General features: G+C 35.6%; 2 protein-coding genes across 4 annotated transcripts in view; one reads left to right on the forward strand and one right to left on the reverse strand.

Moving 5' to 3' along the window:
• The window catches only part of LOC114883055 (putative fatty acyl-CoA reductase CG5065), a 34524-nt gene that overhangs the window by 4776 nt on the left and 15520 nt on the right, over positions 1–14228 (forward strand). The gene's annotated exons all lie outside the window — the stretch shown is intronic.
• LOC114883081 lies at positions 79–8665 on the reverse strand. Of its 2 annotated transcripts, none has more exons than XM_029200494.2 (4): positions 8317–8665; positions 5210–5329; positions 2687–2804; positions 79–1997 (listed from the first exon to the last, which is right to left on the reverse strand). In XM_029200494.2, exons 1-4 carry the CDS (start codon positions 8430–8432, stop codon positions 1950–1952), a joined length of 402 nt encoding a protein of 133 aa, XP_029056327.1. In that variant the 5' UTR covers positions 8433–8665; the 3' UTR covers positions 79–1949. The 2 variants fall into 2 exon arrangements, with proteins under 2 accessions (XP_029056327.1, XP_029056326.1); XM_029200493.2 differs by having other exon boundaries at positions 5210–5332.

A 14228-nucleotide genomic window follows, 5' to 3' on the forward strand; every position in this document is an offset into this window, starting at 1 on the left:
TTTTCTTATTCTTTTCAAAAAAGGAAAATAAGGAATGGGAATGGTCGAGAGATATACATAATATATATACAGCTGATTATTGTTTTTTATTGCATTTAAATAAATAAAATAATTCGCGCACAATCGCGATAGATCAATTGATATTAATCTCGGACTCATCGTTCGGTACACATCGAATGTCGCGACACTCGCGACAGTGTCTTTTAATACTTTGCCCGATGTCTGTTACGATTAAATAAATAAATAAATAAATAATGTATAGAAAAATAGTAATAATAATAGTAATTGAACACTTGGAAACGGTAGGACGCAGGATCGCGGCAGGTCGCGTAATTAACGTGAACGATTTCAATCAGTGTCGCTGACATTAATTAGCGTACGATCGTCCATGTTATTTCGTGTTGCTATAATAATTTAACGCGACGATAAATGATATATCAGTACAGAACAATAAATAAAATGGCTTGGTGAACTTAAACTAAAGAACGAGTTGGCAAAATTTCCAAATACAAACAGCAGTTCCCAGATTGTTCGAAATAACTTTTCATTCTTGACTCATGATTTTTTTGTTTACTTGGACGGTAAAAAATCAATAGATATATTTTCGAAGCGTCAATAATAAATAAATAGAACAAAAACAGAGGTTCGTCTTTTGTGTGCTAATGTGTCAAGCACGAAAAGCAAAGTTCGTTCTTCTATCTACATATAATACGACCGTGTTTTCGTCGTTTCACAGCCACGTGTCTTTCTTTCAATCCTTTTCTCTTTTCCTTCGAACGCAATCTTGGAACTGTTGCAACGAATAAATAAACGCGAAATGAAAAGGCAATGGAGCTAACGAACGAAATTAATTAATTTGTTTTCTAGCGCGTTTTGCGTTAACACTTTGATGGTTCTTATCAAATGTAATTCCACGGTATAATTGTCAAATCTAAATCTATTGATTAATGTAAAATGATCAAAATCATGAAACCATCAAAGTGTTAATCGATGCTAATAACAGATCGCTCTTTCCCTCAGGATTCCAACGAATCATTTTCTTAATTCTAATCTTTCTTTTCTACGTTAACAACTTTGACCGCCACGACCAACATTCTCAATTTAATTCCTCAAATAATTAAAAAATGATAACAATAGGACAGTTCATAATACTACTAAGATCACGCTAATAATTTGAAATAGCAAATTGAAGTGATCGATACATCGGTGGCCAGCACCAATTTGAAAATTAATAGCGAAAGATAACGAATAGAAAAATAAAAAATTTTCACTGTAATATGATTATTTCTATTGTGGCGATCAACTTGTTAAGAATCTCCGATCTTCGAATTCTGATTTCGCGATCACCGATCACCCCGTGCTGATAATTAGATCGAGATCGAACAAAGTCTATCAATCGAAATGAATAAGATCAATCAGAAATGATTCTTCTGCGCGAACTTGTAATAAATAAACGTAATCGAGATGAACGCAGTCTGATCGTTTTCTACGATCAATAAATAAATAAATCTAACTAAATAAATTACTAAACATAAAATCACATATACAGAAAGTAAAATAATACACCCACGCGATTAGAAACAAAAAGAAAACCGCGACAAATGGCGGCTTACGGTTTCGAATTTTCGAAGAACACGTATCAGACGTGATCTTTCCTCATACATTCTTCATCCTGGACTTCACTCGTTTTCTTCTCTCTTCCGTTCCGTAGTTTAATTACTTAGTATCCTAATAGTGTAAGTTTCGTTTAAAGAGTTTAAGCTCGGACGGAGGACGGTCCGTAATACTGTTCAGGCTGCTTAGGGTCGAGAGATCGTGTATTTTGTATCTTCTTTTTTTTTTGTGATTTTTCTTTTAGGTTTCTTCGTTCTTATAAGCGTTTCCCGGTCTCTCGACTCTGTCTTCGTGTTCGTCCTGTGTTTTAGGACGATACCTTGGTGCCTTTGTAATTAAATGAACCATTCGTCGTTGGCTGCATGTCGGCTCTCTTTCATCTTCTGTAATTTAAATAAAAAAACATATCTACGATTAAAAAGAAATCCTCAACTGGAATTTGTTAAATTTTGCAAAAGATACGAAGGTCCCAAATTTAATTTGCAATTTTATTTTTTAAGAAATTAATTTAATTCGCGAACATGCAAAGTGCTAGTTAACGTTTATCATCATATGTGCGTGTCATTTCTTGTACTCGAAGGCAATGATGCGGTGATAAAATTCTAATGAAATTGCAAATAAACTGCGCGATAGATCTGCTGATTTACAAAAATATTACACGATCCGCGCAAAGTTCGCGAGGAAAGGCTAGGCGCGTGCCACTGATTTTTTTTTCTCTCTCGACCAATTATCACGAACGATTGCATTTGCAATTAGCTAGCGTCGGAAAAAGTAACGGGATCCGGATTGCGGTTTACTTATTGATAACTCGAGTTACGCGAATAAATTACCTCGTGACTCGTTAACACCACGTTTACATAATTAGCTGATGATTTACGACGATTTCATGATTAATAGTTGCAACGTTCAATTAATACAATGTTCATTTTCTACTAGAAGAAAAATTCTTTTATTTTTAATTAAAAAGGATTTGATTATAAATCGAGAAGACACTTTCTTATCCATCGTTGAAATCACTCGATCATTCCCGTTTTTATAATAATCAAAAATTTAATGAATATTGAAAATTTACCATTGGCAAGGAAAGAATCTTCTCGTCGTCGAGCAACTCGGGATCGTTCGCAACGATTCTCAGGATGCGTTGCAGGGTTTCGAGTCGATTATTCGTGGCGGATCTTCGTCTGCGACCTCTGTAACAATCCAGAAATAAAGAACATAAATTTTTAGTTAGCAATTACACACGATCACGCGTGTTGAACGCGTAGAAACTTCAAGGAAATAATGACACGTGCTGATCTTGGATAACCGGCGATCGTGCAATCGTTCAGGATTCCCTTCATAGAAATTCATTATCGATGGAAAAGGAAGGAAAATCGTAGAGATTATATAAATCACGAGTGTTCGATCTCAATTTTCTTTTTTCTATTCTTAATAGAATTATTATACTAAAATCGTATTAGCTTTGCAAATGAATTTTAATAGGCTATCAATGAGTTATGCGACTCCTGTTAACACGGTTCATTTCTCGACAAGATATTAAAACGTTCGGTTGACTTCGAAGGAACGATTCAAAGCTTCTCTGGATTCTTTTCGTAATTGAAAAATTCCAGTAGCCTTTGAATTCCTTTTTCATCTTGCCCTTTCATCCTAATAGATCCTTTTGAATTGATTTCTTTTTTACCACTTGTACCTATCATTTATTCGGCAAACTACTGATGAATTTCATTCTATTAAGAAAGGAAGAATCAGCCTAAAGCTGGCCATTGTCTTTGAAAATAATTCGAAGAATCTACAATCTACTCGTTTACATAATCTTCGGAAGAAAATGAAGTCGTGCGAAAAGGTCGTTTCGCGTGACTTTCAGTGAATCTTCACGAGCGCCGGGAGGATCGGATAGAAATTTATTCGGAGTACATTCGAAGGAAAGATAACCAGGTTAGAGGATCCATTATCGTTCCTTCTTCGTGTACTCTGCGTATTCCCTTCGTCTCTCTATGTGGGCCATCTTTGTCACCGCGATACATTATTCAATCTACGTCCTTACAGAGGTACCGATGCTTTGTGGTTTGTGTACACGTACTCTTTCTGACGAGACATGTCGATAAATAATTAACTGTGCGCGAATCGAATTTCTACGTTGTATTTCAGGAAACATTTTGACAATGGAAGATAAGTAATATTATTTAATATCGTTGATCTTTGAAAAAATGATAAAGTTACGATATCATAGGTGTATGGATTAAATTTCTTTTTTTATAATTCATTAATCAGTGTGTTTGTCTCGGTAAGCTCAATCAGGATTTATGATCAACTTTATCAAAAATCAATTTCTACGATGGATATCGATAAAATCGGTTATATATATATAATAAATATAAAAATATAAATAATAGCTTCGAGTAAACTAATAAAAATCGTTTCTTCCCGAAAAGTTAATAACCTTCCAAGTTTCAGTAAACTTTCACCCCTAAGTCATTTAACCCAGCGTTAATTGGCCATTTTTCCTCGTTTCGTCGCGTGTATACGTGACCACCGGGACCTCTTTAATCGTCGCTCGCCACCCTCGTTCCAACCCCTCGTTCCGAGGGGTTGTCGTTGCCGAGGAGGCGCCGGAGATGAGGTTCGAAGCAACAAGTTGAATTTCAATGCTCCGCTCCTGTACGTGCGATACATTTTACAATTTTTCTTTCTTTTTTTCCGCGCTCGAGAAGAAAATATTTCCCGCGATGAACCGTGACAGAGTGTGAAATTGAAAAGACCGCGTGTACAGAAATAAATAGCGTCTGCCAGGTGACGTGTACCTCGTTCACCAAAGATTCCTATACTCAAAATCAGATTGCAATACGAGAATAACTCTTTATTTTTCATTTTAAATAGATCTTTATTTTCGTACGTTTAACGGTGATGCAACAGAACGAGAAATCTGTCTTCCTTCTGCTTAGAGTAATCACATGTATCCATCCCTCTCTTTCGCTCCCTTTTAGTCGTAAACGAGGTACAATTCTGACTCATACGATTGTGAGTTAAACGAGGTGATTTTTTTCTTCGAAAAATCGTCACAATCACGTTGAACTTGAATGGCAATCGTTACATAAAGAGTATAGTTATAGACCGGCTCGCTAAAGGTTATCGTTCTTTTAGACAGATTTAGAGAGGGGCACGTGTACCGTTGGTGAAAATTACATTTTATTTGTAATCGTAGAAGATAATTTTTCATCTGTACTTCTAAAAATGTATTACAAATTCATTTATAATGGTACCTTTCTTGGATCAAAAAAATAATGGTACACTTTGATCTTCTTTTTTCAATTATATCATATTGCATCGCACTTGTTATAATTAAGAGTAGATCTTTTGTACGAAAAATTAGTGAATTTTAAGCAGACACAAATGACGTTTCGTTAGCTCTCGTCATATATGGAGGCAAGAAAGATTAAGGAGAACGCGATAAGCTATCGGTTGTTTATCTAAATGTTTTACAGTAGGAAGAGGTATTAATATAATTTGGCCACGCTCCGTTTTTGATAACAATAAATCAGCCAGTGATAAAGGCGAACATTCACGGTACATATTATGTAATTGCTTGTGTACTTACATCTTATTTAGATCAACTACACCAAATGCAACGGGGACCGTCACAACTTTTCCTTTCACGTTCTCCAGTCCTATAAGCGTTTCTATTTCGGCGAGCCTCTGGTCCGATACTCGTCTCTGTCTACTGAAATATTAGTAATAATTTTAATAAATTTTCGCATTATTAGGAGAATCATAAGTGACACTGATATAGATTAATGGTCTTCGTTTTGAGGAATAAAATTTTAATAACAATTCCAATTGAATCTAGAGATTTATTGAAAATTATTATCTATAATATATATTTTTACACACCACTCGAGTTTGTTCATTACGCACGAAATTACTCATATCTGTTCCTATCTGAAATCGAGTTAATTATAGACACCTGTTCTGTAAATACGTTCGCATTAGAGAGATAAGGTTGTCCCTCATCTTTGGGTTCCCCGTCTTTAAAAATTACCTGATACGTACGCGTAATCATTGATTAAGATAATTTTCCAAAGAATGCTATGTATGTGTACGTGTGTAGAATATTACCATCATTATTGTCACTTATTTTGATTCATTATCGTATCGAGTCTATTACTAAATTATATAATAATACAATTTTATTAATAATTTGTCCAATTTTCAATGAATTTAAATCAAAATTTAGCAATCAAGCGTTAATACTAATTGAATTCATTTGAAAACTGAAGAATTGACAAAATGACTTTCTTTAAATAAATATATAATAAATCACGTTGGATGCACGCAGAGCGATAAACCTTGTATCAATAAGAACGTAACGACAAACGATTGTCGTACGTTGAAAATTGCCTTTTTCCGCGAAATTTGCGTCAAGGGAGTTGCAAAGAAGTGAGAGAACGAAAAAAGGAGGAGGCTAGGCGAGATTATTGCAGCTGGTTACACTGTGCCAAACGTGTAACGATGACTTGCGATAGCATGACGTGCAATTACATCAGTGAGCAAACTTTCACAAGTACGCGGTTCTGTATCTATGCGTGTATGGTATTATACATCGATGTCGCAAATCATTCCCACGAGGATAGCTCGCGGCGTTTCGCTCGAAAGGAAACTTACTAATTGGTAAGGGGGTCGTTGTCTCTTGATTATCGCTTTTTAAATTTATACAGTCTGTTATGAATTAAAAATTCATAAGACAACAGTTCCCTGGGATAGTTTGGCGAAACAACTTTACAACCCTTGTCCCCGTTTCTTCTTTTTCTTCTAAGTCATCAATATTTCATTAGTTTTTCTCTGGCTACCTTCTTACGTGTTTGGTCATCGAATTTATTTCTGATTCAAGATACCGCCTTCGGGTGGATATAAATCGCTAAGAAGAAAATTTGAAGTATCAGATACATTCGTAATCGAGTCAGGCTTCTGTAGGAAAAATTGGCGATATGAGGAGAATAGAAGTTCTCAAAATATTAATTTTGATGATATTGATATCAAAAGTAATTTAGAAGAAAAGTAGTTTCATTTTTAATTATTAAATATTATAAAATTTAGTATATATCTGAGAAATATGAATAATAAATAAATATCAATTCAAATCTTCCCGTGTAAACGTTTGTATATGATTGGTGGTCCGCCATAGGTCTATATATACAGGGGGCCTTTGCTGTACAGTGTTATTCTCCCCGTGGACGCCAACGGGGAAGGGTGGGACCGTTTCCAACAGTGGAAAGGGTTAACTTCCCACTATCCGTCTCGCGTAATTAATATAATAATCAAGCTTTCCATTTGATACCTTGCATAATTAATATAATAATCAAGCTTTCCATTTGATACCTTGCATAATTAATATAATATTAATAATACTTAAAACTTTTCTTTTAACAATTGTATTATATTCCCGATGCCAATGACCCCGTATTGAGAACTGATTAATACAATCTTATGATCCTTGTTCCCTTACGTTTACCTTCCTTCAATTTCGACCCCTGCAACGATCACCCTGATAGCCTACGCGATAAGCTTCGCGGCGATAAAATAAAATTCATATGGGTTTATGAAAAAAAGGCGCCGAAAGAGGGGAGGGAAGGATATTGCAAGCTACACCGGATAATACTGTGTTTGTCGATCGCCGTTAATTTTCTCTCTGTAATCGACATGCTAATCCTTCTACGAAGCACATGTGGGACAAAGCTATCTGTTATCCGTTCGTCGACATCGTTATCGATGTTCATGGGTATTTCTATGGAGGTAGAAAAAAAAAAAAAGAAGAAAAAAAGACGGACGGCCTTAATCGAAACCCCCGTCGATTCATCCCCTGTCGAGGAGATTCCGCTTTGTAGCAGCCTGTTGAATGGACGTGTCACGAACGCGTCGCTTCTATCGTTAACATAGTCACGATGCGACGAGAGTTGTCGCGACGATGTCTCGAAAATAAATCGATAAAATTAATCGGTCTGATAAGGATCGCGATTCAGATGCCCGCGCTGGGGATTTTCCCCTAACGCCGAAACGAGGGGAAATTTTTCTACCGGAAGTGCATACTACTATTCGATAATCGATCAATCCTATTCTTTCTATATATTTTTTATTTGAAATTAATTTCTTAAATGATACTTTAATATCGTAGACTTCTGCAATTTCATAAGAGAAACTGAGAAATCATCAGGATCATCTGATAAGGAACTTGAAATGTCTCGGTAATTTCATAATTAATCTTAGAAGATTATTTTCGGTCGATGCTGGTTTCTTTTTTTATAACTGCAGTTGTAAGGTAGATAACTCGTGGTACTGACTAAGTAAAAAGAGAAAAGAGTTTGCAGTTAATCTTATACAAGAGTGAACTCTAACCGAACAATTAACAGTTATCGATTTCGTCAGCGAATGCAATAAACAAATTAACTTGTAATCACGGTGCAACGGTGATCGTTTGATCTCTTAAAAATTTTCCCAAATACTTGAGATACCTTGAGGAATGATTCATAAAACGATCAGATATACAATATAACAAAATCTTTTACCAAAGTTCTTCGTGGATATTTCAAAAGAATTATAATTGAAAATCTGAAGATCCCGGAACAGCCCCCTCAAAATGAAGACCAAAAATCATTATTCCTCTCGTTGACCTGTATCACTGAAATTTGTCAACCGAAGAGGAACTCTTACCTGAGCAAAGAGGGTGGCGGTCTCGCGTGAGTCGTGGTCGGCATCAGGATCAGGTCCAGGACACTCAACACCATCAACGTGACAAACAAACTTTTCACTCCGTTGATGCTTTTCATCTTTCTCACGAGAAATATGACGAAAAATGAAAAGTGGGAAAAGAAGCAACTCGATGATTCTCCTTCGGATCCGATTTTCTTGGATCGTTTACAAATAACACTGGACGCGGTTCAACACTGGTCCTCGCAACTTGAACGCACTCGAACAACTTTCCGTATGTTATATATCACGTAATTCGTTATTTTTCTCTTTTTTTTCTTTTCAATCCGTGGCTGGTTGGCCCTATCCTTGTCGCTTTTGTCTCTTGGTGAACTGTAGCGTGGCTTGGTTCGCTTCGAGCATATATACTCTCGAAGGAGAGTGCCGCCTCCACCTCCCCACTCGGCTCGTGGCCCCACTCGAACCGGATCCTCCCTCGCTTTTATCTCTTTTCTACACCTCCACCCTTTTCCCTGGGATTTTACCTTTCCCCTTATCCACTAAGGCTACCTATCCATTTAACACTATTTTCCATCGCTAATTAATCTCTACTGCCCATCGCAAGGTACTTGGAAAATTTTCCTTCTTAAAGAGTGGTGTAACTAAGCGAATTCACCGAAAGTTCTGTCCAGAATCGGTTCTATCGGTTCGATTCCTCGATATCATGCACACTGATGAATTTCACTAGCGATTGTTGAATTCGAATGGATAGGTAACACAGGGGAAGTTTAATTCTCGAGTCACGCTTGAATCCTCGTTATTCATCGATGATCACGATGCACCCACGTGGCGTCGCGAGATCAGCCCAAATTTCACGGAGCCGATGATAGTACGTGATGGCAAGTTTTAGTGGCACGTTTTCGCTTCGACAGACAGAGAATTCGTGGAAGATTTCCGTTGGATACGTTCGACGATGACCTCGTTCTCCGCGTTGGGTCAGTATTGGCTTCTTGCACTTCAGTCTTCTGAAGGATCGAGACCGAATCGAAGATGACACTCGCGATTCGTCGATGATTTTCCAACGGCTCTTGGATCTTTTTTTAATTAATAACATTAATACAATTTCCCTGAGATAATTGTTCTTTTGTTAATTAGTACGTTGTAATTTGTATTTGAAGACGCGTGTAAGCGTTCCCTGCTTATGGTACAGGTAAGATGGTACTAATTAAGAGATTGTACTAATTAATACTTTGAAGGGTATACATCTGATAAAGAAGATTATTAATTGAATTATTTAACGTACACTGGAATATTACCAATTTGCAAATTTTAATTAGTATCTGATAAAGTAGATTGAGATAAGAGTAATCATGAATATGTGATTATTGAAGCGATTTCTTGGCGAGTAGTTTTCTTAAGGAAAATTTGATTTTATAAAAATCAGGGGGGGTTTCCAGTTTACCTTGGAATCTTGTTATAAGGAAACCTGGAGCATAATCTTAAAACATTGATTCGATGATTCAGTTGATGTTATCGAATATACTGACTATTTTCTTAAACGAGTTAAATAGTATTTTTGGAAAGTATTGTTTTTATTGAGAAACCTGCGTAAGTTGGTGTTAATTTTCAAAGAAAATTTCTGTATCATTCCTATACGGTATTGGAATGCGGAGTTGCTCGTTTTTCATATTTTCCAATGAGACCAGCTACGTTATACAATTGCTATTAATCTTAAGCTCAACGTCCATTATCTTCATTCCAACGAAGAATTATCATCGTATTTTTCCGTTTCTACGCCAGACTAAAGCGTACGAAAATTCTTTGGTAAAAATAAGAAACTCCGAACCACCTGTTGTGGACCTGTTGTTCCGCGAAATTGATGCACCAGATAAAAAATTCTATAGATAATACAAGGAAAGAAACTTGTCTCAGGATATCCTTCGAAAATTTTTCTTAGAATAGCTAAGTTGATCGATCAAACGATTAAGTCTTCGAGATCCAGGGAGTTCCTCGTCTCATAAATCATGATCACATTACTCCACTTCATTTTATTCCTCGCAATCTGTCAGATCGATGACGAGTGATTAACGAATGGAAGAGACGTATAGGAAAACCTCCGTCAATTAATTCGAATGATTAACCTTATTTATCGATGAATAATTAGTGTCTCTATTGTTTTTTCATTTGGTAAATTTACCAGGTATTATTCTATTACCTAACGTGAATTTAAGAAATTTTCAAATTATCGAATTAAATATTTTTCTTCAAAAGGTGCTAAGGGGGTTAATTGAAAATTTTCATAGGGAAGGTAGAAAAGTCCTTAAGGATCGTCTTTTTTCAAAACAAGGAAAAGAGAAATTCTATTTCACCTCAAATTGTCTACTTTTTGTAGAAGAAAAACATGACCGACCGTGACATCAGGTGCGAATACATCCTCGACGACAGTCTACATCGTAGCTTATTGTTAAAGTAGAGGAAAGATTAGAGGAAAAATTCTTGAGATACGTTATTTTCGACGGCTCTCATCCACAAGGATGACACACGACCATTGTTTAAACGTGCTCGTTAACAACGCTTGTCGAATCAGAGATAAACAAGCTGTTTCGCGAAGAATTTCTGCAATGTTTGTGCGGTGATAGGATAAACAATGAAACTGCATGTGGAAAGGATGTCTGGTTTTACCAATGAAAAATCCTATATTAAAAAAAAGAAGGTGTTAATAGAATACGATAGCTGGAATGATTTTTAATTAACAATTTCTTGAGATTCTTGAAATAAGCTTTGGAAAAACCGTTCAATGACGAAGTGTTATTTCAACTATCTGACACTTGTTTTATCCGGTATATTTAGGAGTACACGTGATAGTGTAACTTTGTGTAATTTTCAGTTGGCAAACTAACGTCATTGCAAAATATGCATAAAATTTATTCAAAAAAAAACCTAGTACATGCAAACAACTTGTAATCGCCGAAATGATTATTGAAAACATATCTAAAAATAATCGATCGATGTATCGTGTAATAGAAAATGTAATAGATGATTATCGAGGAAAGATCGATGGTGAGTCGGTGGATGGAGGTTCGTAAAAAAATTGATCCGATCAATGGAAGTAACTCGTCACTGCGTTGCGGTATTGCGTAGACGTGATTCATTCCGATTGTGTAAACAATGAAATGTTCGAATCTGAATGACTTCTTTGATATCTACAATACGTGCGAACGTGGGCTTAATCAAATACCTTGTTTCATAGAAGCCTATCTACAGATTTTATATTTCTTTTTTTTTTTTTTTTTTTTTCTAAATTGCGCGATATATTAAATCATTGCCAGGTGCCGATAATATTTCAAGCAGATTGTTTTCTATCTTGAAAAATTGAAAAAAAATCAATTTTCGCGAATAGCATTCGTGATCGTGAAAGGAGCATACCAATCGCTTCAATTTTCTTAAAATGCTTCTTCATAGAATCAACTTGGGATCACCTGAAAAGATACACACTTTTCACACGCCACTCGTAATCATACATGGTTCTTTGTATCGAAGAAAAAATATAAACAGAAATTTAATTAATTTCTTGCTTCGAACGCTGACGAGTATTTTTCGGACAGGTTTATTTAAAAAAGTTGATGAAATTCAAAATTTCTCTTTAGAATAAATTTCAATTATATAAGTTGACAGTTTTAAAGAAAATTAAGTTGTCGTGAAAAATCGTCTCGTTGTTCTTATTGTAAAAGCACTAGGATGTCGAGAAATATACCGATGCGCTTCTTTCGAAGGTAAATTGCTTTCAACTTATTTTATTTGAAATTCACTTTTGATCGGATGGAAAGTTGGCCCAACTTCGACACTCGATGGCTAAGCTTGTAACATTCGAGGAGGATCTCTTAGAAATCGGATAAAAGTCTTCTCCGATGCTCTTCTTACTCGCAATGGGTTTAAAATTCCTTGCCTGAAAGATCTGCTTCAATTTGATGTATTTTAAGGAATATATTTGAATGAAAATTGTGGAAATTTGAAATTAATATAAAAATAAAACAGCCCTGTTTAGGTCTCTTTTTCGGAGATCGTTGAATTTAGATCACGCACTTGTCGAATGAATTGACGAAAAAGAAAGAAAAAAGGTGTCACGAACGATTTCGATGGCTCAAGAGACAATTTGCATCGACAAATTACATTTTTAAATTAATCACCTGATAAATTTCCTGTCGCTATTAATTATAATTCCCAGAGACTATTTTCTACAAATTATACATAGATATTTTTATTCCATTCACGAATGATTCTTAAGACAGAAAATAATATAAGACTAATAACGATGGAATAGTTCAAAAACTAATTTTAGCTCGTCAAACTATATTCGTAGAATACGAGGTGGCTTTTTATAGAATTTCACGTGGGATTTCTTAAAATATCCATTGGAATGCAAACCGAATTTGAGTTTAATGAATTATTCATCTTAATTTTACTTAACTTCTTCCGAGATAACAGGTTTCTTCCTTTTATTAATGTGTCATTTAAAATTTAATGATTTTTTTACATCATTTGCAATTCTTTTTCCACTATTTGCTCTTTCAAAACAAATTTCAATTGTAGCAAAGAAAGATTATACCCCCCTCTTATCCACATATTCTTATTTAATCAATTCGTACAAATTACAAATTCTTCCATCTCGTTACGAAATGTAAAGAAATCAGCGTGCAACATCTATTTCCTATCTCCTCGGTGAGTCATTCTTTTAAAACGGATCGCCTGGGTCCATTGGTACATTGCAAAGCCAAAATTTCACCATATGAATCATGAAATCAATGATAACCTAGGTCTAGTATGGCGATTGTTACCCCGTTTCGGGGAAGAACGACGGGCAACGATGTTCGGGGAAATGTCTTTCACGAAAGGTAACCACTACCGAGATAGATTTCGAATTCGTAGAGGATGGAAAAATTTCAAAAGTTTCTGCCACACTTTCAAAATTGCTCAAGGCAATACCTTGTCGAACGGCGGACTTCCCAATGAGTAATGACGACGGTAAAATTTGCTTTCACAACGATCGCCGATCATTGTCCAACGCTTTTTGCCGTTGCTCTGTGACGTAAAAAGGCCTCGATGACAAAAGTGGATATCTCCTGTCGCCTTCGACTGAATCGTGACGTATCGATCTGCAGGATGATCGACCACTTCTGCACCCACATCTTAAATATACATGGGCTATTTTTAAGAAAAAAAATTCCACCAGTTATTACTCTTCCTGTGATTCAGTCGTTCGCGTATTAGCTGGGTCATTACACTTTTGGCAATCGATCATATTGTCGATAATATTCGGAATCTTTTTTTTTTTTTATTTTTTGATGAAAAAAGTGTATTAATTCAGAGAAATAAAGTTTCTAATTTGACGTAAGAAATTCCTAGAACCTTTCGAACACCCTACATAGACATCGTAAAACACGAACGAGATAAGAAGATTACACGTTCAATGATTTTCTGAAGGGGTTCACTAGGCGCCCAGAACGATGACGTCGATACTTGTCTCCTTCAAGTGGCGTTAATCAGTGATAACGATAACGAACACTTGCAGTTTTCCTTACTCCGCTGAATTACCTTTTCCTGTGCGCATTTCGGTCATTGTCGATGATGAAATCATTCATATCTATTGTTTTTGAACATTTCATTTGTTTACAAATTTATTATGATTCATTTTGATCTTATTACGTATCTCTGCATTGTATTGTTTTATTTTAAGCCTCCAATTTGTTATTTTGTATTATCAGTGTAATAATAATGGTTTTCGCTTTTTTTTCTGTTAATTAATATTTTAGGTGCCACTAGTGTTCCCCTAAAATTACGTTTATCAACGTAATATTCTTATGGCGAATGTAAAATATTTGATCTGCTTCGCGTGACGATAAATTGCAAGGAATTTTCAATCGAATCTATCATGTTCG

The sequence above is a fragment of the Osmia bicornis genome, chromosome 2, assembly GCF_907164935.1.
Source record: "Osmia bicornis bicornis chromosome 2, iOsmBic2.1, whole genome shotgun sequence".
In the NCBI taxonomy this organism is placed as follows: Eukaryota; Metazoa; Arthropoda; class Insecta; order Hymenoptera; family Megachilidae; genus Osmia; species Osmia bicornis.